Source organism: Dipodomys ordii, unplaced genomic scaffold (genome assembly GCF_000151885.1).
Source record: "Dipodomys ordii isolate 6190 unplaced genomic scaffold, Dord_2.0 Scaffold109, whole genome shotgun sequence".
Taxonomy (NCBI): domain Eukaryota; kingdom Metazoa; phylum Chordata; class Mammalia; order Rodentia; family Heteromyidae; genus Dipodomys; species Dipodomys ordii.
In genome coordinates, this window is record NW_012267325.1 from 1,599,003 (window position 1) to 1,624,520 (window position 25,518).

At 37.8% G+C, this 25,518-nt stretch overlaps 1 protein-coding gene across 5 annotated transcripts in view; it reads right to left on the minus strand.

Annotated features, from left to right (window-relative positions):
• Eya1 (EYA transcriptional coactivator and phosphatase 1) overlaps positions 1–25,518 on the minus strand; it is a 140,954-nt gene that overhangs the window by 99,664 nt on the left and 15,772 nt on the right. For 2 of the 5 annotated variants that reach the window (XM_013028422.1, XM_013028423.1), the window contains 3 exons: positions 12,679–12,756; positions 3,829–3,898; positions 3,361–3,506 (listed from right to left, as the gene is read on the minus strand). In XM_013028422.1, the coding sequence (XP_012883876.1) occupies positions 3,361–3,506; positions 3,829–3,898; positions 12,679–12,756 (294 nt within the window). Of the gene's footprint in view, positions 1–3,360; positions 3,507–3,828; positions 3,899–12,678; positions 12,757–13,830; positions 13,846–25,518 lie in introns of all 5 variants that reach the window. The other 3 variants (XM_013028425.1, XM_013028424.1, XM_013028426.1) reach the window with 3 other exon arrangements.

Here is a 25,518-nt window from a genome sequence, read left to right on the forward strand (position 1 = left end):
TCTCCCTGCTCCTGCTCCCCTACTTTCGTACACTGTTGATGCTGATATATATTCATTTGAAGTCAGGGAAAGCAACACTGGACACAGAACAAAGCAACAAGAGAGAAAATCTTCTCCCATGTATTTAGATCATACCAGGAGGCAAACACAAAAGAAGTAGAATATCAAAGAAGTAAACTCTGAAGACAGTCCTATTGTACAAACAACAAAGATTGACAGGAAGAGGAGGTGTGGCTCCAAAGGATGCATTCCCAGTCTGGACTCAGGCAAAAAGCAGGAGACCCTCTCTGACAAATAACCAAGGAACAAAAAAAGGACTTGGATGATAAGAACACCTGCCTAGCAAATGTAAGACCCAGGAGTTCACACCCTAGGCAGCACTGGATGAATGAATAAATGAATGAATGAAATAGAAAGACTTGCTAGCAGCAACCTTTTTATCTCTTCTTGTTTCAAAATATTCCAATAAAATTATTTTAAATGTATCGGAAGACACACTAATTTATGCTTTTCACAATCATATAAAAATATGTATTTGTGGTTCCGAAATAGCTCCCAAAGTACCTGGCTGGCATCCTAATTTCAGGATTTGGGGCTTGGCAGCTCCACTCTGCATCATGATTAAAGACAGTCATAAAAATGAACAACTATCTTTAATCCCCCCAGAGGGTGGAGAGGGACATCCATGCCGAAAGAATTCACATTTTTTAATCATTTTGGTTTGTACTAGATAAATGATATCTTTCAAATCTAGAATACACAGTAGTCTTACTGTTTATTTCCATTTTAGGGGAATTTCACCAGTAGAATGAAGCTTGGTAATTGTCCTGAGGCAGTGGAAGAATTTGACTCTTGGCAGAAAGAGTCTCTTCATAATTAATTCCTGGAGAATCTCTGAATACTTCATAATGACCTGAACATTTAAGGCTTAGCCCAACCTTAACATTTAAAAAAACTGTGATTTTTTTTTTCTCACTATACAGGCAATCCTAAACTTCTGAATAACCTGTACATGTAAATGATCCCTGGAGACACCTGCCCAAGACAGGTGGTTTTATGGCTTTAGAAACTCCCTTTCTTTCCTTGTATCACCAAAATGGACTTTCCCCGCTCCTCTCTACATTTGAGGGCAGGCTGATTGGCCTCCAGCCTTGTCTAGTATCATCTGCTTTTAGCAGATGGTACACGATGGGAATGTTGGTCCTAAACATAGGTGAAAAGCAAGGAAAGAGAGAGAAACAGTCAAAGACACTCTTGCTACCATGTCCACTGTCCAGAGGTAGCAAATTCATTTCCCTGGTAGACTAAAACAGACACAGTGAAGAATAGAATGGATTACTCACTATGAAAAGTATGCCTTTTTCTTTTTAAGGTGTAAGTAAAAATTCAAGCACAGGTCCCTAGAGAAAGGCTTTTACAATTATCTGGACCTTGACTATCTGGGCCAAAGAAGCCTAACCTGTGTTCTTCCCCCAGGAACAAGCCAAAGGAGACATGCTGCTATATTTTTCAGTGCACTGGCCCGTGAAAGAGAGAACTGCACAAGCAGTCAGGGCATCTCTATGCACTCAAGGTTCAAACACAACAATAATAAAAAAAATGTGATCAGGAAAGATGCTAAGGATGGAGATTTACTGAAAGAAGATTTATAACCATGTATAGTTCTGGCATCAAAGCTCTTAACACTGAGCCTTCCCTTCCTGAACTTCCCATCCCTCTCTATCAACATTAAAATCCCCATCGTCAACCTACAAGTTCTGATTCTGTCATCTCACTCTCTGTTCATCTTACCTCAACAGCCATCTCAGACAAGGACCATTTGGTAAGGATCTGAACAGAGTCCCTATCCCAGAGCCCAGAAACTTGCAAGGTGGATGTCAAAGAGAAAAGAGAAATATGGGGCATACAGGGAGTAACAGGAAGAACTTCCCAAGGTAGCACTGGCAGATCAGCAGTGCTTTATTGTATATGTACAGAAAATCCCATATGCATTCCAGACAATCATCTTGCAAGTACATAAGCACATGAATTGATGAGCAATGGAGATTTGTCTTGACTCAAATTGTAGAATAAAAGCTACCCAATATTTCTTTCATTTCAAAAAAGTTTAAAATGAAAAATTTGACCCATATTTAATATTATCATAAGAAACTTTTGAGTAAAAGTCATGAAATTAACAATTTTAGAAAATACTTAAGACTGCTTTCAAAGTCTGCTTTTCAAAGTACCCAGGAGATAATCTTAACGCCTGACAATTCTGAAATAAAACTCTAAAAGCTGAAGCTATACATAATTTATTTTTAGTTTTATATCTTCTTTAAGAAATTTACTTAAGCCCATATTTGCTTGAGGTAAAGACAGGGCACTAAGAGGAATAAAGTAGTTTAGCTTTTAATTATTAACGAAACACTTGAAAAGAACATTGATTGTTTCAAGATTCTGCAGAAAAGATTATAACAAAAGAACACCAAAAGAAGTATAAGAATAGAAATTTTAAAAATCTATTCTAGCAATCACAGAATTAGTTATTCTACCAGTCCTTTCTCTCAAATATTTGTGTGCATTTTCTTGATCATTAGTTTCATTTTTCTTCACAAAAACCCAGTAATTCACGTATTTATGTTCGGTTCAATTTGTTTAAAAATGCAATCACAACTCAATTGAAGAAAATGTATTGTGAAATCTAAAGGCTTTTTAGAAATTGAACTTTGGGATCTGGCTGGATTTATTTTTAATTTACAGGTATTGACCCTGAAACAATTGAGTTAAATTACACCAGGATAAAGATAATCTCTAGGTGGGAAGGAACAAATGAGCAATGTGAGCTCTGAATGTTTCCTGATTTGTTTCTTCAAAGCACAGTCCAGGAGGTGATATGTAGATCACTTTTCCTAATGGTTGATAATGCTGAAATTTGGTAATCCAATCACCCCCAAGTTTAGGGCAGTAGTTAGCTGAATTCCATGTATACTTCTCTAATCATACCTAAGAATCTGATAAATAGGAAATGGATCTTTACCCCAAAAGACTTCATTCTCAGAAGCTTTATCACAAATATGCACACGTACAAAAAATACTTTGGATTCCACAGCCAAGTGCTCAGATGGCAAGATTCAGAATGAAGATGTACGTAGAAGAAAAGGAAAATGAGAGACATATGACCCATGAAACTTGCCCACCACCTCTGACCTCAAGATAAAAGTTCACAATTGTTTTTTCATGCTCACTAAAAGAATCACAGGGAGAATCTAGACACAACAGGTGACAATTTCCTAAAGATTGCCCAAGATTTAAGTACCACTAAAAGATATGCATACACCCACTAGAACAGGGCACCACAACAATGGTAGAATTACTCACCATAGGAGGAAATTCCGTACGGCTGTCCTGGCTGTGGATACGTGGCGTAGGCTGTGGCTTGCTGCATTCCTGTGGTAAACTGTGTTTGCCCATATGCAGCCATAGTTTGTGAGGAAGGGGTAGGGAGAATATGTGGGTATGGTCTGCTATTTGTCAGAAATGACAGAAAATAGAAAGCCCATGCATTAGATGGAAACATGCAAGGTAACCAATTAACAACCACATCACAAATTCCAGTTAAGAGAGTATATCTTCAAAGTAAAACTTCCAAATCTAATAGACAAAGCATTAAATTGCTTCAGGATCTCTACAAGTGATGCTCAAAATAAACGCACAAATACATGTAAGCCTCTATAAAATGCACTTTTGTTTAACTCGGATGTAACATGTGGGTACAGACATGACTTAAAATGAGGTAAAAATCTACTCAGAAAAGTTATTTATTGACTAAGAGAAAATACATCTTACTTGGAAGGATAGATCTGTGGTGGAGAGAACTGGTGAGCTGCCCTTGGGCTGAAGCTGCTGCTCCCGATTGCTGATACAACAAAAAAGAAAAGTATTCAGTACTGCAAGAAACTGAATAAATATGTAGAAAACAGTGGTATATTAAGAACTATATTTGTGGCTCACAGAATTGGCCATTTCATATGGTTCTACCAACTAAAAAAAAACAGTCTATAGGAATGGATCGAGTGGCACTCATTTTAAATGATCTCTTAGAAAATGTAGGCATAGCCTTAAATACCTGTCAGCCTACTGAGATGGTTTTTTTACAGTGGCAATACCTTAGAAGAACCAGGAGTTCTGGTTCCAGTCTGGAAAGCCAGGCTGAAAGGGGTGGTATGGAGCTGAATTGCAGGGTTGGGCAGTACTGTGAAAGGTCACCTGATCTATTGTCTGTGCTCAGTGGGAACACACAAACCCCAGCCTGGATTACAGAGAAACGTGGTCTAATCTTCTCTTAGGTGAATGGAAATAGGAGAGATCCTCATTTGCCAGCATTGATTTAGCAATGTGTTTTAGGGGGAAAAAATGCATTCCTATAACTATCTTAAATTACTCAAGTTGCAAGCTAAGCCTGTTTTTTCTTGTGCTGATCCGTGTTCCTTTGCCTTCTATTTATGTGTTTAACTTCAATGTTCAAGCAAAAAGGCTTTTTTTTCCTTTCAAGAGGTATTTAAGCATTCAAGCAGCACTTAATTTCTTGTAATCAGTTTTACTTGATTCATTGTGTTTTAGAAGGGCACCAAACTCCTATGATATGTTCATTCATTTTCATTCTGAGTTTAAAAAGCAAAAAACTCACTTTAACCCCAACAAGGTTTTAGAATGCTAATTCTCAACTTTTGCTGTATACAAGGACAGTGTAACTACATAGATGATCTACAATCTACACCTTTTTTGTACAGGTGTGTGCAAATATACAGCTGCATACTTATTTATATTTGGGTGTATATATGTATGCGCATGTGTGTATGTATATATATGTAGATACCTATACAGATGTGTGTGTGTTTCTATTTGTAGTGTTCTGTATTTCCCCCTTAAACTCCCTACTCTCCACCTGCCTAATATACATATTCTTTGGGTACAGTTAATTTAATATGCAATACATTTTCTTCTTCTATATTTTTCTTCTTCTATTAATCACTGTCCTCAGAGCTCTATGGTGTACTACCTTTATTCTATTAAAAAAACTTGCATAAAGTTTCATGCAAAGTATTGTATTTTTTTCCCACTTATTACATCAGTGCATTTGCTCCTCTCATGTTTGACTTTTCTAGCTTGTGTTATGGAGGACGATGGCAGAGTTAGGTCTGAATCTCAAAACCTATGACAAATCCTTCCAGAGTAAACAAACACAGCAGTCTAACCTGGGAACAGTACAGATATAGATGAGTCCTATGCTTGCAAACTGCCAGGCTTTCACCTTCTATCTGGCTGTCAGCCTGGCAGAGATGGATAACAGCTACATTAAAGTGGTGGATGGGCAGTCCAGCTGGTGTTTCCTATATTTCGGAAGATACTCAGTCACAACTTGGTTTGCAGGCACCATTCTGGATGCTGCATATGGAAACAGGCAGACAAGTTCTGGCCCCCCCCACCTGGGATGACTGATGCACAAATAGCTGTAAGATTGTGAGGTGCTGGTCTACAGGAGGGAGAAATTAGAACAATGAACTATGGAGAGTACTTCTTGCCCAAACCACCTGAAAAATGCCTGGTATCCTAAAAAGAGGCAATTGGCAAAGTGGACTTATCCACTTTCCTGGACAATCATAATAAAACAAAATAACTTTTGCTGGACACTGTTAGCTCACAATTGCAATCCTAGCCACTCAGCAGACTGAGATCTGAGGATCATGGTTCAGTCAGCCCAGACAGGAAAAACCCATGAAACTCTTATCTCCAATTAACTACCAAATTAACTACCTGGAACTGGCGCTGTGGTTCAAGTAGTATAGTACTAGCCTTGAGTGAAAAACCTAAGGGATAGTGCCCAGTTCCAGAGTTCGAGCTCCACCACCATCACCAAATACATACACTAAATACATACATACATATATGCATACATACATACAAACTGCTTAAAAATCAAATAATTGGATGCTTCCTGATGATAGAAGACACAGAAATCCTTTTATTCTTTTCTAGCTCTATACTTACATTTTGTAACTTGCAAGTCATGGCTCATATAAAGTAAAAAGAAAACAAAAAAACCTTCTATTTAATAGGTTGCATCTAGAAACTTTTACAAAAAAAAATGGAAGGTGTCAGGGTTATTTATCACAGAGAATGAGGTAGGTTGTGAAAGGCTTGGATTTAAGGTACAAGTACATATGTGTGTAAACTACCTGAGAGATTCAGGAGTATCCATACAATATATCCTGATACATACCAAGTATGGAAAACAAGCACAGGATCTGGAATCAGAATTGGACATCAGCTTAGATTGAAATTTTAACTCTACCTTTTCAGTCAGGTTATTCTAAGTCTCTCTCTGCCCTCCTACAAAATGATTCTAATGACAATGGCTAGCCTCCTAGTACTGCAGTGAAAATGAAATGATACAATTAATATAAGCTGATTAACATGTCTATTTTAAGTGTTTACATAATAAATGCTTATTGTCTCAAACTCCTATCATCATTGCTCTTAAATTTGTTCTATCACCTGTGTTACTACTCTGCCCAATGAGCATCATGATCACCTGCCCAGCAAAATGCTCTAAGGAAGGATTCTCTTCCCCAATTTTCCATACAAGGAACTCAGCATTCAAAGAAGTAACACATTTGAGCAAATAAATGCGAAAGTTTTTACTTGAACCCAGATCTTACTATTTTCATTAAAATATACTATCTGTAATCCCTTATACTGAAACTAGAAACCTCGTCCTTATTTTGCTTCCTCCCTCTATTTCATGATGTGTGAAATTCATTCATTCATCCACCCATCCCAAATATAGAAGTTGGTTCATATATTGCCTACATGTTCCATCCTTCTTAGGATACCAGCTCTGTGCAGTCCTCATTATAACTCATCTGGACAACTGTGGTAGTCATGTTTCCCTTTGCTCTATTCAGGGACAACCACCCACTCATTTCTGCCACCACAGAGTACTTTCTTAAAGTGAATTGTTTTCACTGCAGTTCACAATCTTTTGATTGTTCACTTTCTACCTTAAGATAAATTCCAGATTCATTGATTTAGTACTCTGTGGCCTCCCAAAACTGCAAGATACCTGGACATGTCACGCCTTCTTACATCTGTCTGTTTTGGTTGCTTGGGTACTATTCAATTCTGCCTTGGAGTACTCGTCTTCCCTCTGCTGAGGACTATTCCACAAGAGACAAACACATCCCTTTCTCTTCACAATCATGTCTTCCTTCCCTGAGCTTCCCAGGAGTACTGCAAATATTTATTGGTAATGCAGCACTCACCACATTGCATTATGGTTAATATGTTTAGTATATAGAGGCTAATTTTCTGTGCCAACCATGAGCTTCAGGGGTCAGGGGTTTCCTCTGATTTCTCTACCATATGATAGGACCAGGTGCATGGTAACTAATCAAATAAATAATATTTGTGAATAAGACTATGATATTTAGGTGTCATAGCAATGGAGTTTTTTTAAAGCTACAATGAATTGAAGATGTTTGCTTATTTTAGGTTACTTAGCAGCATATATAATAAACCTGACCCAGTCTTCAGTACTATTAATTGGAGGAAACAGTATTTCCTATAAAATAAGTGTAAAGAACCCCTGATGTGGTCTTTCTGTTTAGTCAATTGAGTGCAACCTAAAATTAATAAGCATCTCAATGTCATGTAATAAATTCTCTCTTCTGAGACTTTTCCAAACCATATTTCTGGGTAGCTTTCAGTCAAAAATTCAAGTAGTCAGCGGGGCGCTGGTGGCTCACGCCTGTAATCCAAGCTACTCAGGAGGCTGAGATCTGAGGATCGCGGTTCAAAGCCAGCCCGGGCAGGAAAGACCGTGAGACTCCTATCTCCAATAAACCACCAGAAAACTGGAAGTGGCGCTGTAGCTCAAGTGGTAGAGTGCTTGCCTTGAGCTGAAGAGCTGAGGGACAGCGCCCAGGCCCAGAGTTCAAGCCCCATGACGGACAAAGAAAAAAAAAAATTCAAGTAGTCTTCCTTTAGTAACCTAAAACACCTCTTGACACAATAACCCAGAAATTTAAGTTAATTTTAATTTCCTGGAACAGAATAATCTAAAGCAAAAGAAATGTTCCTTCCTCAACTATATCAGTAAATGCAGCAGCCAACTTATCCATTTTTCTCTGCCAAGTTGGACATTTTGGGTGCATAAAGACAAGCAATAGTATCTCCTATCTCAGTATCTGTTTTAGCACATTTCTAATTATTCCCTTCTTTCTTGTACTAACACGGGAAGAAGCTCCCCAGATCTTGTTGGGGCAAGTCCTCATTCATGCCTCAATGTCCACACCCCTCTTAAGCAGAACACCTCTATCTACACAACTTCCAGAAGTCTAGAAGTCAGTTTTGACTCTTCTCTTTCCTTTACACTCTCGTACCTGTTCATCATAAATGCCATCATTTCTCCCTTCAAAATACACCCCCAAACCTGACAGCTTCTCACTTTTTGTCCATCACTGTCTTCTCATTCCCATAATGAGGCATTGAGAAAATGTACCTTTTATGTCTCCATTGCAAGCATGAAGAACAAGGGCCCAGCAACCACTCTAGAGAAATCTATCCATACAAGAGTAGGGGGACATGCTTGAATGGGCCTCTCCAGGCCAGTGATCATGTGTTCCATTTCTCTCTCCTCTTTTCCTTTTCTCTATCAGAATCCTGGCACATTTAATCCTGCCTCAGTGGCTCTTCTAGGAAAATGTGAATTATTAGCCATTTACCTTTGGAGCCACAGAAATGTTCCTTGCTTCCACCCTTATCCCCACAGTCTTTCCCATGCAACAGAGATATCTTAAAATTGTAAATTATAACAGGCTACAACCCATGGAATCCTCAACTTCAAGCCCTTTGTTATCTAACCAAATTGCATGTCCTCAATTTGTAAGGATCACTGTTCAGTTACCCCCTTATCAGATACCTCCAACTTAAATAAGAACTCCACTCACTCTTCAGCTTCCATATGTACTTTCTGTGGCTGATTTAGGTGTACCAAGACTCACCATTCACCTGAGTAATTATTATCTGCCCTTGTCACAAGAATGAAAGCTTCAAGATGGCAGGGACTCTCTCCAACTTTTTATTGCTATATTCTCATTGGCAAGAACATTGCTTGGCACACAGTTTGTGCTCAACAAAAAACTTGAAGGAATGAATCAGATCACAATGTTACTTTTTTTGTGTGTACCAGTTCTGGGGCTTGAACTCAGGGGTCTGGACACTGTCCCCTGGCTTTCTTGTTCAAGACTGGTGCTCTACTGTTTGAATCACAGAATTATTTCCTGATTTTTGGTGATCAATTGGAGCTAAGAGTTTCAAAGACTTTCCTGCCTGGACTGGCAGGAAAGTGATCCTCAAATCTCAGCCTCCTTAGTAGCTAGGATTAAGGCAGGAGCCACCCACTGTCTGGCTTAAAATGACCTTTATATGACCATATTTGTCACACATGATTTGTTTTCCGCCAAAAGCATTCTTGGTTCTATTTTGCATTTTTCCCTCTGGAAAAGTGTAAAAGAACAGTAAAAGAAGATACATCTCCCTGTGTCTCTGTGCTTTCTGTACCTTCATTCAATGCCCCAGTCCCTTTCAATTCTTTTCTCTGTCACACAAAGAGATTCAATCTGTGGGAAATGGATCCTTTCTACATTCAGCCAGTTCATCTTATTATCCGACTACCTTCATCTGGCCTCTTTCCCAAGACCCTCTGCTTCTCCTGTATATCTTTTCTAACTAACGGCAAAACATCATATCAGATTCCAGATTTCACAAAAATCCCAGACAACACCTTCATTGCCACTTCTCTGGTTTTCTGTTTTCCTGAGCGTTCGTGAGAATACTTCAACATTTCCATCACGGATCCACCTCCTGGATTAAAAACTTGCATGTACCAAAAAACTTCAATGGCCACACCTCCTGATGAGCCCTAACATTATCCTGGATTATATGTATAATACTTTTCCTATTCCATCTAGATTTCAACGTTGGCTTCCAACTTCAACCACCAAATTCAACACCACATTTTGTACCTGTTGCCCCATTCCATGACTCAAGCCACAAGCGTACTGGCCAACTCATTCACTAATTTAGTAAATGTTTACTGGGCATCTTCAGTGGACTCAATACTATAATAGCCATGGGACTACAATGTGAATAAGACTATTCTATAGGGCATAACAGGAAGACATATACTAAAATATACTTCAAAAGTAGTGAGATAAAGGCTGAGGAAGAGACTGGCAGAGAACTGTAAGAAGAATGTGATAGAACCTTATTGAGTTTTCAGATAAAGGAACATCTTTTTTTTCTGGAATATTTATTTCCATTCTCTAGCAACATACAAAAATTCAGAGTTATGGGACTTTATCTTCTCTTTCTAGCCTATTTACAGGGATAATTATTTTAAATTATTCTAAGGGAGCCCTTAATTTCTTGCCTCTACTCTCTCTCATATCCTATCTGGCATGTCTTCAACTCTGAGTTAAACCAAATGTCTTTTTATCTAGGTTGCGAAGCCCTTGTAGAGAACAAGCATTTACCACAAAAGGTCTCATATTTAATCTCTCCAACTTTGTTTGGACCTTTGTTTCTTCTGTCAAACATCTTCTGTATTTCTAAGCACCTTCAGGCTTTCTCATGCTCCCTAGCATTTATTTCAGTCTCTACCTACCATTCAGGCTCACAAGCCTATCACCACTTTCATTCTGAGCAGTTCAGAGGAAAAAGTAGAAGCACCACTCATTCATTAATCTAGTACTGCTTAACTAGTAGTAATTACCCAGGTCACATGCCCTGTAGCGACTGTCACCTCTCAATAAATGTCCAATTGTCCCATTCCTTAAATCTACATGTGTTTCCCCTACTCGACTACTTCATTACTTACTTAATTTATTTACTGTGTGCGTTTGTGCACATGTACACATGTGCGCATGCATGTACATGTGTGTACTTGCCAGTCCTGAGACTTGAAATCAGGGCCTAGGGCACTGTCCTTTAGCTTTTTCTCTCAAGGCTGGTGCTCTACCATATGAACCATGGCTCTACTCTAAGATTTGGTGATTAATTGGAGATTTGGGTCCCATGGACTTTCCTGCTGAGGCTGACTTCAAACTATGATCTTCAGGTCTCAGTGTCCTAAGTAGCTAGAATTTTAGGTGTGAACCATCAGATAGATACCTGGCCCTCCTCCTTTTAAAAAAGTGAGTGTTAGTGTTTACTCTAAGACAACTTCCATGATCAGTGCAACACATTCTTGTCTCCACCAAGACATGTCTTGGCTGGTCTTAAGGATGACATTATTAAATCCTACTGTGTCAACCTAATTAGGCCTCAAACTGGGCCAGTTATTATATTATTTGAGAATTCATAATACCACCAAGCACATAGCCTGACATAGGTCCTAGCAAATGTCTTATAAAAGAACAAATGGATATACTATGCCTTTTTATCTTCTTCCTGCTCTGATTTTATTATCATATCAAAATTTCCATTTGCATTTAAATTTATATCTAAATATAATCCCAGTAAATATAATTACCAGTCATAGGTTTATAAAAGTATAGCATTTCTGACTGAAAAGTATAAACACAGCCAATACATGAAAAAGTTAGCATTTTAAGTCATCTCTATTGGAAATAATTTTTTAGTTAAAGAGTCCAATCAGGGTAACTTGGTAACACAAAATCAGTATCTCACAGTGAGTTAATTACCACCATCACTTTCTTATTATTATCATTATGACAGAGGTAAAACTTGGATATTTTGTGGCTGTAGTTAGATTTTTATTAATGTGAAAGATAAAAAATGAACTCAAGAATTTAATGCTGTTTTGCAGTGTCTAATTTAGACTTCTGTTTACATGAGACATGCTAGGGAAGATGTGTTTGTACGTCTGTTTATAGGATACCAGGAGAAAAATATTTCCTATGCAAATTTTCAGTATTAACAAAAATAAATTAAAAAATAAAAGAGAAACTCATAAATATAATTTAGTAGATGAAAAAAGCACAAGCCAGGCACTGGAGGCTCACATCTATAATTCTAGCTACTCAGGTGGTTGAGATCAGAGGATCCTCAGCTAAAAAGTCTGTGAGATGCTTACCTCCAATTCACCAGCAAACATCTGGACTGGAGCAGGACTCAAGTTTAGAGTGCCAGAAAAGTTAGCAATAGCGCAAGATCCTGATTTGAAGTTCTAGTACAGGGACCAAAAAGTCCTTTTACCTTCTCCATAGATAGCAACTTTTTTTGTTGTTATTGTTGGTTGTGGGGCTTGAACTCATGGCTGGGCACTGTCCTCGAGTTCTTTTGCTCAAAGGCTAGCACTTTACCACTTTGAACCATAGTTTCACTTCCAGTTTTCAGTAGTTTATTGGAGATAAGGCTCTCACAGACTTGCCTGCCTAGGCTGGCTTTGAACTGCGATCCTCATATCTCTGCATTCTGAGTAGCTAGGATTACAGGTGTGAGCCACCAGCAGTTGTTGGCTCATCATACTGAATGTGTTCTATATATACATATACATATGTACACACATACTTCTATACACTCTAACATGCAATGGTGTACACACATTCATATATAAACAAATTAGGCAAAATGCTTAACACTAATGTTAATATCTAATTTAATATTCCTTACCTGAACCTGAGAAATTGTCTAAAGACCCGTCTGCTGTGGTTGAAGCAATTTCACTGCTGCTCATTGGCTCTGTTTTAACTACAAAAATAAACATACATCAGTCATTTGTGAAGGTACGGTAGAGAAGATATAACATTCAGAGTAGTCACAGGAAATTATTTTTAAAACAATTGCTTCCTATTTGCCCATAAGCCATTAATATTCTTAAAAGAAGCTAAAAATCCACATTTTTCTAAGAAGACATTCTACTACTGTAAGTTATCCCTTAAAGCAGCACTTCAAAAGTAATTACATGCATTGTTACCTTATTTATTAAGTTATTTATTAATGAATTGCATCTCTTTTAATACGATGTGAGCTATTTCCTACTGTTTGTATAAAAATCCATTATTAGTCTAATACTCAAAAGAACAGAGCAAAACAATTTGAAATGGGGAATAAATGGCTGTTCTAATACTAGCAAGTTTCCACAGTTGTCAATTTAATGGATATTATAATCAAGTCATACCGAATTGCTAATTCATCATATGCTTATATCATATATATGATTATTGATAAAGTGCTTTTGGGTTGAGAAATAACTTTTTGAGTCAGGCTATGGAACTCTCCAAAGCAATCTACTTCTGTGATAGAATAACAGAATTACTCTATTGTACCAAGAAGATCAACCATGCTACATTCATTTCAGAATATATCTTATTTTTTTTAACGAAGAGCTAGCACTAGTATTCTAGGTAGAAACTTCAAATGAAGTGCCATCATTGGAATTTGCCTAGCTCACTTTATGGAAGTTACTTATGTTCTTCTGCCAGATTTTTGTAATGAGTACAGTAATATTTTAAAGCCAACTAAAAAATGCTTCCATAATGAGTTCCCCAACTAGAGAACATTCAGGGAGGCTGGTCTCACATTCTAAAATGGGTGAAGATGACAGAGAAAGCATAGCTCTTCTCACAGATGATCTCAGAAACACCTGAAGACAGACGCATGTAATTCATGGATCCCAATGTATTCTACCACTGAATAATACGTTTTTAAAAGATGCATTTTTAAATACATGTATCAGATAGCCACTTGCCAAAAAAAAATTTTAGATGGTTTCTAAATGATCTTGAAGAGAAAAACAGTGATCCTGCCTGCTTGCAGGTAGACCACTTAAGGATGAAACTTTCCTGCCAGTTGTTTTAGGTTAGAAGTCTCAGTTGATGTTGGTCAATTCTGACATAAGCGTGTATCTCCCTTCTCTCACCAGCCACCTAATGATCTTTGCTTTTCAAAAACTAATTACATTGCTTAATATTAAGTGAAGTAAGCCAGACTCAGAGAAACATAGCTTGCATGGTTTTCCTCCTTTGTGGTAGCTAGAATGTGCCTATAAATCTGCAAGTAAATACACCGGGTGGTAAGCAAGGGGGTAACAAATGAATTAACCAAAATGACTCTAGGGAGAGCACAAATAACCCAATAAAATAAGTACCAGTACTTGCGAGAGGGAGGGGCCCAGGGGAGAAGATTAGAAAAAAAAGGGGAGAGGAGGACAGTGCAGACAAGAATTTACTGGACACACACAGAGTTGAAAAATGTAAGAGAGAGGGCGGGTCAAAGTGGGAGTGAAGATATTGAAGTAATGACTGTTCACGATGTGTTTGTTGTACACATATATTGCTTTGTTAGATGGCAATACATTCAATATATAACCTAAAATTAAGATAAGTAAGGGAAGGAGTGGTTAGGAAGGGTGGGTAATAATATTAAAAGGAATGACATTGATTAAGATACATTGCATTCATAAACTACTTTGGCTGAATGGCAGCTCCTTAAATACTAAAGATAATAAAACTACTTAAAGATAATAAAAATATTTTCTTAAAAAACCTTACTTTAGGGGGCTGGGGGAGGATGGGAAGGGATAGGAAGGGGAAACAAAGGAGGAGGCTACAATGCTTGATAAGAAATGTACTCATTATCTTGCCCATGTAATTGTAACTCCTCTGTACAGTATTTTCACAATAAAAAAAAAAAACACCTTACTTCCACAACCATAGCTTTAGGGAAGTCAGCATTCCACCATTAGTACAGTTTCTGATTCCTACTCAGTTGTATCACACCTAACTACCCTGAAAAAGAACTTATATAATACCATGGATGCATAAGACAATAGCTTTATTTTGTTTTTTTATTAGACAGTCCACTAATGGGATGTTGTGCTCAGAAGCAAACATTCCATGGTGGGCCCAAGATTAGAATTAGGTGTAATGGAAACAGAGCAGGTAAAATACTTATTACATGTCAGATTCTTTTTTTTTTTTTTTTTTGGTCAGTGTGGGGCTTGAACTCAGGGCCTGAGCGCTGTCCCTGAGCTCCTTTGTTCAAAGCTAGCACTCAACCAGCACTCTACCACTTTGAGCCACACTGCCACTTCCAGATTTTTGGTGGCTAATCAGAGATAAGAGTCTCATGAGGACTTTTCTGCCTGGGCTGGCTTCGAACTTGATCCTCAGATCTAAGCTTCCTGAATAGTAGGGTTGTAGGCACAAGCCACCAGCACCTGGCTAACAGACATTATAATTAATCCTTTTAGACCACTGTACAAGTAGGTCTTAGAATAATCTTACGAAGTCCCTGCTCAGGCACTGTCTTTGTGATTCACATATAAAACTTGAGAGTAGGACAGTTGGGGGTGGAAGGGCAAGAAAGTAGTCAGTATCCCAAAGTCAGAAAAACAATGGCCAAAAAAAAAAAAAAATAGATGTGTTTTTAACTCCCAGGCTTATGACCACAGCTTAAAGAAATGGTAATAAGTGGCATTTTCCAATAGTTAGAGCTAGAGCAAGGCAGCTAGGGCATCACCCACATAGACTGTGGACCTAGTAGACAGCAAAACCCTCAGTCCTAGCTCTCCATGATACTCATTGCAGCCAACCCATTGAACTCGAGGGAAGATCTCAAGTAGAAGTTTAATGTTTTACTTCAGGAAAATGTGTAGAAGGAATTCCTGTACTGTGTAGAGAATATGTACAAATAATTGCTAAATCTAAGATCTATGGTCCTTTATACTTGACTACAAAGTTACTTATGAAAGCTTACCTACAACCCTTCCATTCCTGTTCCCTAAAATTGACATCTCTGTATAATTAGTTTAATCAAATGCAACTTTCATTCCCAAGAGACACATGCAATTGTACTTGAAACCCATTAAATCTAGGCAAAAAGAATAGAAAGGAAGGGAAGATGATACTTCTCTCTCAGGTCCTAAGTTCATTGCCATTTGTCATTGTTCACATACACCCATCTATACACTAAGAAATAAAGACTCCCAATGAATCCAATTTTTAACAAGGCTCTCTGTCAAAGAGAAGAGGATGTCCATAAAGTAACTATCAGGATAGTCATGATTGTATCAGGGAGTGTAATTGAATACTTTGATCACCAGGGACCTGATGCTGAAAAGACTAGTGATTTATTGTAATGTAAAATAGTTTCTGAACAAAAGCCAAAAAAAGAACAGATATTACCTCTGGGCTTTATTGTGGCCAAGTGTATACCTACTGAAGAGTTAAAAAGACAAGAATTTTCTCTAGCCACCAAAATTTTACCCATTCCCTCCCAGTAGTGTGAACACATTTATCAATAGGCTGAAGATGACGTAACAGAGTACTTCTCTAAAGTGCTGACTTTAAGAACACTTGAAAAAAACTCAAATTTTTATGTCTTAGATTTTAAAGGGGTTGTAACATTTGAGAACAATTACCCACCTAAGCCACCTGTCTGAAAAATGAAATACAGGAGTGATCTGTTATCCCCTAGCGATAAGATTACATCGACCATACTTCTTTCAGTTACATAACTCCAGTCCACTAAAAATAGTTATTTTTTTTCCTTTCTTTTTTGTCAGTGGTGGCGCTTGAAATCAGGGCCTATGGCTGTCCCCAAGCTCTTTTGCTTAAGGCTGGAGATAAGGTTCTCAGGGACTTTTCTGCCTGGGCTAGCTTCAAACTATGATCCTCAGATCTCAACTTCGTAAGTAGCCAGAATTATAGGCATGAGCCACTGGTGCCCAGTCTTTTTTCTCTTCTTCTACCATTTCAAATTTCCAGTCTTTTTTCTGATTCCTAAAGACCTTGAAAAAAAACTCAGAAGTTCCACTTGGTCCAGTGAAAATAAGAAACCTTTCTTTCTTTGCCATAATTTTAAGTGGAGATTCATCTAACAGATCATTGAATCTATGAGGAGCACCCATTAAACCACGAGACAAGCAGTCAGTACATATGACTATATTTCTCACCACAGATGACCAGAGCAGTTAAAACAAATTCACCCCAAAAGGATTAGCTCTACTTGCTGTGCTAAGAGACAGCCTGTGCTTTGAAGAAGTCACACAAAGCCACAGGGAAGAGCAATGCCCCTGAACGACTCCCACATCCTCCTCAGCCAGTATCTAATCCTTTCAGCTTTTTCTAAACATAATAGTATAGTTTGCCTTTGCCTGGAATAAATTCAGTCTTCCTTCCAACTCTGTTTCCTGCTGTGGTGCTCAGTATCTTCAGATACTCAGTTGAACATCCATTTCTCTACTGCTGATGATTCTGTCCTGTCTTCTGCCTCAATGAGAAGAGATCTTCAGTTTGGATTACTGAATGGTCCAGCTACACCACTGCCTACAATTGCATTACCTACAAAAAAATACTACCTTCACTTCTGACCATCTTGCTCTTAAGGCTCATCAGAATAACCCATCTTTCCAAGTCCGTACCCATTCTCCGGCTCTGGCTTCTAGTCTCCACCCCTGGCAATTATGTCTAGGCCTCTCTATGTGCTGTTTAAAGTCATTTCCCTAAGCATCTTTTCTCCTAACTCTAATCTCGGGAGGAACAATCTTGTCTTTGCCCTTCGGCTCCATGAGCTTTTCAGAATAGGTAACAATTAGCATGCTGATTGAGTCTCTCCAATTGAATCTTCCTTCTACTTAGAAACACAGATAACCCTGCTCATTTTATATCATTGGTTAAGTAAAGTGCTAAGGACTGAGCCCAGGGCCTCAAGCACTCTAGGCAAAGACTCTAACACTGATTTGTGTTCCTAGTTTTCTCTCAAGCATGGTACTTTTCAGTCTTCTGTGTCACCAAGTGTCTTGGTTTTCTCTCTCTTTTCTATGCCTCCCATTCTCTCCACTCCCTGCTCCCCCTCCCCACTTTCTTGATTCTCACCTGTTGTATCAGCCCTTTTTCTTATGTTTTTTATTGTAAAAAATAGTGTACAGAGGGGTTACAGTTACGTGAGTAATGTAATGCGTATATTTCCTATCAAGTATTGTTACCTCCTTTTGTATCTATTATTTTACTAATAATTTTTTCCATTTGCCCAGTCTTTTCTCAATCTTGATTTTCTTGAATTCTTCTAAAGAACAGATCTTTCTCCGTCAGTTCTTTCATCATTCATCAATTCAACATAATAATTCCTCCTCCCCCATGTATATCTTGTATTCACTCCATTTTTTTCCCTTTGCCTTCTTTATGGATCCATAATTCTACCTCCTCGACAGACTGAATTCTTTTTCATGGTAATTTCTTTCTTTGCCATAGCTTTTTAAAAATAACCTTCTAGAGAATTCTAACCAATCCTCACATCCCAATTGGTTCAACCCTTTGCAATGTCCTTGCCTGGTAAAGTGTTAAATTCAGCTTTTCCAAACATCTTTCTGAAGGGATTTATTTTGTGTTCTTTCTTTTTTTTTTCCTTTTTGTCTTTCTTTTCTTCTTTCTTTCTTTTTGTTTGCTTTATTTAATGTTATCATTCAGGTTCACTGAAAGGTTTCTTTCACCTCAGTCTTCTCTACCTCTTATTTCCTCAGACCCTACTTGCAGTGTTACAGTCTAGACTTCAAGTGTCCCCCAGAGGACCCTGTAATAAAGACTTGATTCTTAGAGCTTTTTGAGATGCTGTTGAATCTGTATAAGGTAAGATCTCATAAAAGGGGTACTTCTGAAGTCATTGGGGTTATGTCTTCAAGGGGGACTGTGAGACCTGGCCCCTTCCGCCTCCTCTCTTTCATGTCCCATCCTTAAGATGTGTCCATTTGCTCTGCCACATGCTCCAGTTATAAAGTGTTGCTCCACCAAGGGCCTAAAACCAAAGGAGCTAACCAACCATGGTCTAATACCTCAAAAGTATATGTCATAATAAACTTGTTTTTTCTTATAAGTTGATTGTCTCTGGTATTTATTATAGTAATGGAAAGATGACTAACACATCAAGTCTATAACTTCCACCATATTCCTCATGTCATTTTTATTTATTTATTTTTTTTTGTCGGTCATAGGGCTTGAACTCTGGGCCTGGGCACTGTCCCTCAGCTCTTCAGCTCAAGGCTAGCGCTCTACCACTTGAGCTACAGCGCCACTTCCAGTTTTCTGGTGGTTTATTGGAGATAAGAGTTACACGGACTTTCCTGCCCGGGCTGGCTTTGAACCGCGACCCTCAGATCTCAGCTTCCTGAGTAGCTAGGATTACAGGCGTGAGCCACCAGCAGCCGGCCATGTCATTTAAAAAAAATTTCATGGACACTTATTACAACAAACGACATGTCCCTATATATACATTTAAACTAAACTGTCCTGCTAAGATGTTTAATGCATCCTTAAATCTACAGTTTTGCTTTATCCTCTAACATTAAGTATTATATAAACTTCCATGACTAAATGATATACATCAAATTTAAACCCAAAACACCATATTTTGTTCAATCATTCCTGATGTATTTTCAGATATGTTTTTGTTTTTCTTGAACTTTGAAGTCTTTGTGTCTCCTTTTTAATACGCTACTCTATTTTGTATTTCTTAGTCTTATCCATTTTAATATGCCATAGATTTTTTCATCGTAGAAGCTTCACCTTTCATGTTATTATATTTCTTTAGAATTAAGCATAATACCTGGCTCACAGTCAGAACTCAACATTTATTGAAAGAATAAATTTAAAAGTGTGCAATGGACTTAAAAAGCAGATTACAATTGACTTCATGCCATTAAGTATATTCCATTGGCAATTAAAAACACCACTCAAATGTAAGATGACTTCTATTCCTCTCAAATTACCACTGAGAACTTATACAGAGGTTCTTACAAAGTATCACTTACAGGATGATACATGAAAATCAGCTAGGTTATTTTGAACAAATTACTATTTGGAGAAGGCATATTAGCATCAAATAATATCAATCACGGAAACTTTTGTACGTTTAGAGAGGACCCTGACTGATTGAGTAAAAATAAAGGCAAATAACTTATCACAGATTTAATAATAATTCCTTGGGTATGATCATCCAAAAGCAAATATTGGATAATGCTTTGTAAAACTGCCTTAAAAGTACCCTTTCTAAAGAAACTCATGACACAAAGTGGCTGCTGTAGAACACAATAGAAAAGTACAGTGATTCAGTATCAGGATGTAGGTTCACTGAAAGCATCTCTCATAGATTTAAGGAGTTTCTTTCTTAAACAATACGATGGAAATGTTTTATGCTTTTAAAAATTGTCAAATGATTCCAAAAATGAACAAAAGCCAACATGGGTATATGTAAAAAGTATGAGTAAAATTTTTACATGAGATAGGAAATAAAAATGATCTTTACAAATTTACACACTTAAATGGTACATGACTTTAAAAAATATGGGATTGAATTACTCTCAATAGCCATTTAGCTATTTCTTCACTGAAAAATGTACATATTTGTAGATGCAATGTTTTTAGTCTCATTTTAAAAATGAGGTATCTCTTTAGGTTTGAACTGGCTTTATAGCCTGATAAAGAATTATTATCCCTCCAAACATTAAAGTTACCTTTTTCATTTAAGAAAAACAAAAAGAGGAGAAAAACATGTTAGCTTTTCAAAATAGCACAGAGTGCAATCTTAAGAAAACCACATGAACAAAAGCTGACCAAACTTGAATCATGGTGCTATGGTTCGAAAATGAAATATTCTCCACAGGCTTGTGTACTGGAGCTTTGGTTGTCCTTTGAGGGCTTTTAGGAAGTGACACGATTCTGAAGGTCCTGACCTACTGAATGAGTAGATTACTTTATGGATTCATAACATAAATTAGGTGAAAGGCAGGAGGTAGGGCTACCTAGAAAAAAATACATCACTGGGGATGCATGTGTGTGTGTGTGTGTGTGTGTGTGTGTACATGTGTGTGTGTGTGTGTGTGTGTACGTGTGTGTACGTGTGTGTGTGTTGATCCTATGTCTTGAACTCAGGGTCTGGGCACTGCCTCTGAGTTCTTTTGTTCAAGCTAATACTCTACTACTTGAGTCATAGTTTTACTTTTGGCTTTTCTGGTAGCATATTGGATATAAGAGTTTCATGGACTTCCCTGTGTAGGCTGGCTTTGAACCATGAAATGATCCTCAAAGTTCAGCCTCCCGAGTGCTAGAATTATAGGTATGAGTTGCTAGCAACAGACAAATCCTTCCTCTTTTAAATTGTTTATGTGCAGTGTTTTTATCATAGCAATAAAAAATTAATCAACACAAATGGCCCGCAAGTAATACTAGTCATTTTCAAAACCTGGTATTAATAGGAAATCTTTTGTATTTGAGTATAACTGAACAGGTAGAGGCCTAGGCTAGTAGTACTGTTTTGTGAATGGAATGATAACTGGTTACTTTGAAAGGGCTTTTGCAACTCTGCTTTCCTCTTTCTGTAATTCTCATTCTTGTTACACCAGCCCAGCTTCTTCACACATAAAATCTGGACAGATCGCCCAAGTCTCCATCCTGCAGCTCATCTCTCCCCAAGTCCAATCTCTCCTTGCAATTGATGCCAGGTTAATTCTTGAAACATTTTCACCATATCAGTCCCTTGCTCTAAATATTCAATGGCTTCTCCACTGGTTCTAGGATAAAATCCAAACTCCTCAGCCTAGTATTTAGAATGCTCCACATTTTGGCTCCAGCCAATTCTTCCAAGCTTATCTACTATCAATTCCTTCTTTTTTTTTTTTTTTTTTTTTGTTAGTGGTGGGGCTTGAACTCTGGGCTTGGGCGCTGTCCCTGCGCTCTTCACCTCAAGGAAAGCGCTTTACTGCTTGAGTCACAGTGCCACTTCCGGTTTTCTGGTGGTTAATTGGAGATAAGAGTCTCACGGACTCTCCTGCCCAGGCTGGCTTAGAACCATCATCCTCAGATCTCAGCCTTCTGAGTAGCTAGGATTACAGGCATGAGCCACCGGCGCCCTGCCTTCCTTCTTTACCTAATGTAATTTCCAGTCTCTCAAACTATCCTACCTTTGTTCATACTGTTCCTTCATTTAAAATGCATTCCATCTTTTCTTAACCTTTTCACATTCTACCCATTTTCCAACACTCATCTCAGATTCATGTCTTCCTTGAAGCCTGGCCAGAATGTAAAAAGCTGAGGAGCTTTTTCTTCTGAACTCTCAAAGCATTTTTGTTTGGATCAGTAGTTTCTAACCTTCTAGAGAATGAAATTCCCTTTCCAAAACCAAAATATTTCAGAACTCAAGTGATAACCTATTTTTAATCTGTGTATGAAGAAAGTACATGACAAAAACCTACTGAGAAACTATAGCTAAAAAGTTGTATTTTAATAAACACAACATATCCATATATGAAAAAATTATACACACACATATTTGGCTTTTTAATTTTCCCATCAAACTATGAAAGATTTTTGTACAAAAAGTTTGTTGACTTTTGGTACTAGTTTTCCAAGACCTAGTATTAGGGTATTTTAAGTCATAGACTAATAAAAGTCCTAGTCTTCATAATTTGTTTGGAATAATATTGCCTTTTAGTTTTTATGAAATATTCAGAAGCTTACTTCCTCCAACCAGACTGTGAGCTTAAGGCAGAGATAGTACACATTTTTCTTTGTCTATCTTTAAGAATCTAGAAGAATTCTTCATGCATAGTAAAAGACAAGTAAATGTTTGTTTCTCTTTTCTCTCAATAATCTACTATAAAATTTAATAAAAGATGGAAGAATTATACAACGAAGACCCAAAAAATACCACCTTTACTCAATAATGAACAGTTTAGTCTACTTATTTTGCTTCAAAAAATATACTTCAAAATCAGTTGGAGATATAATATTTCAGCATTTATATCTTTAACTAGAGTTCATGTTTATGATCTTTTTAAGCCAAATTTATATAAATTAAAATGTACCTATCTTAAATGTGCCATTTGATGACTTCCAACAGACACACGCATTCACAAATATTTTTAGCTTATTACAAAAATGGAAACATGATGTAACAGCATGAAAAGATAGCCCATTTCAATAACTTAACAAATACAGCATTTTCACTTTCTGACACGAGCAATATTTATGTAACTTTTAGATGGATGGTAATAATTTAAAAAGCAAGTATACTTACTGAGCTTCTCTATAACTTTGACATTATGCTAAGCATTGTCCAAGCAAGCAGTAGCCCATGTGTTCCTCAAGGTGACTTTATCATCTATTTGTTATAATTGTGTGCCTTTAAAGATGAGGAAACTATAACGTAAAGATGTTAAATAGCCACTCCACATCCCCACAGCTAGTGTCAAACTTTTTAAATTAATTTCTCTTTTCTCAACCTACTGAGGAGCTAAAGCCTTCCAATTATGGTTAGTAATCATCCTTAATCCCTTCCTCTGATACAGACCTAGACAATCAGCGAATGACAGCATAGGATAGCTTGGGCACACCAGGGCGCTGAGCAAAAGTGGATCACTGTGTGTTGCAAATTAGCAGATGGTAAAATAAACCAGTGGATAGAGATTGGAAGCAGATGAGCTGGCTAGGACTCAGAATCTCAATCATATCAATATGGAAAAACAGTTGATTTGCCTAAAATGTAATCAATCTACCAAATGATTACTACCCTTTTCCCATCCTTCACCAACTCACGGGAGCACCCAAACAGAAATCCTACTCACACTAAATATTAACTAAGTAAGTACTTACTGAGTACCTGCAAAGGCTGTTTGGCAATGTGAAGGATCCAAAAGAAGAGATAATATCCTTTCGTCACGTAGAGACACTACAGTAGCCAGTCCCAAAGGATATGTTTCTTTTAAAAAAATATAACATTTGTTATCATTTAATAATAGATTCTATTTTCTAAACATGTGGTAGGGGCCTGTAACTGGTCTTACTATCTTAGATAAACTAATCATAATAAGAATAAAGTCCTTATTTTACAATGAAGCAAAGCATAGGCTCAGAGATAATTAGAAAATAATAGGCAGTGGCCATTAAGTTCTTTCAGAGAATGAGGCTTTGTGTCTAACTCCGTGAACCCATTCCCCTCAATAGGTACAATATCATCTTCATTTAACAGATTAAGATTCTGAGGCAAGGTACAGAGGCACAACATTAACTAACTGGGGAGTGCAGAGCCCAGCTTCTGACAGAGGCACAACACTAACTAACTGGAGAGTGCAGAGCCCAGCTTCTGACAGAGGCCGCCTAGTTACTGGTGCCTTCTGGTTCCTATCTCCAAAGGATTTTATCCTCCTACAGTCCAGCTTAAATTGCCTCTTGCATAACACTGCACTGAGTTTAGTCATACAGCAAAATTCATGCTCTCCTATCATGTAATGCTACTTTCCTGAATCTAAGTATTACTTCTTTTCCACTTTAAGTGATTTGTGCAAAAGAGACAGTACTATGTAACTAAGCACACAATTCAGGTAAAATATCCCTCTTACTTCTTACCTAGGGTCTTTCTCAATCCTTACCATCCCTTGGCTATTGTTTCAAAATGCTCTGCATGTTTCTTAAAATGCAAACCCAATCTTATCCCACTCCTCCTTACAAACCTTTAGGCTTCCTAGATCCTGAACAACTGAATCCAAATGCCTGAGCCTGTCACCTTGGGCCTGAATCTTGTGCTTTGCCTTGTCTTGGCCCCATCACTAGTATTTGGTGTGTGCTCCTTACACTACACACACACACACACACACACACACAGGTGTATGTGCCTTCTGTACAAACTATGTTCTTCCTCTTATTGCATGCAGGATGTGTCATTACTCCTTTAATTTTCCCGATCTTAAAAATGCTTACTTTCAATTATTACTCCCTTTCTATCTTGCAAAACTACTAAAGCACTAAGGGTCCTGTAAGGTCCACTCCTGGATGGTGAGCAGACTCTACCCCTCCTCCCAGCAAAGTCTCCGCCCATGTGTTACCTAGGCAACCGGCACACCTGGAAGAGGTACATCTGCATCTGCTGAAGTCACCTGTGAATTCCACTGTGGCCATACCTTTCCCTGCCCCTACCCTAGATAAGGCCTAGCCCAGGGCCAGACGCTCTTTTTCCCAGGTCTTTCCCAGCCTCCTAGAGGGCCAACATGGCCTGGTGCCCGCGGGAATGATGAATAAACCTACCCCTTACCCGAATAGTGGTGTGGTTCTTACTCGGCTACCTCTTTTTAAAAACCTAACAGGTACTAACTGCCTAAGTTGCTTCATCACTGCTGAAATACTTAGTCAAACAGTTTTAGTTTCCATTTGTCAAATAGTAAGTTAATAGGGGTCAAACGCATCAGTAACTATAGGTCAAATTCAAAGCCAGTGTCAGTGGGTAGACAGCCTATGAAATTGACTAGGGATAGACTCAATTAATTGGTCTCTGAAATGATCAATTTCAAAATTTTGAAAAATTTTACATACATTCTAGCATGGTCAATGTGTTTTAAGTCAAATCAGAAGATGTTCTGGTCATGACTACCTACATTATTTGCTTAAGAATATAAGGCATTAATTTAGCAAATATTTGCTGCCAACCCTTCTACTTGGAAACAAAGGACACAACCGATCAAGCTTG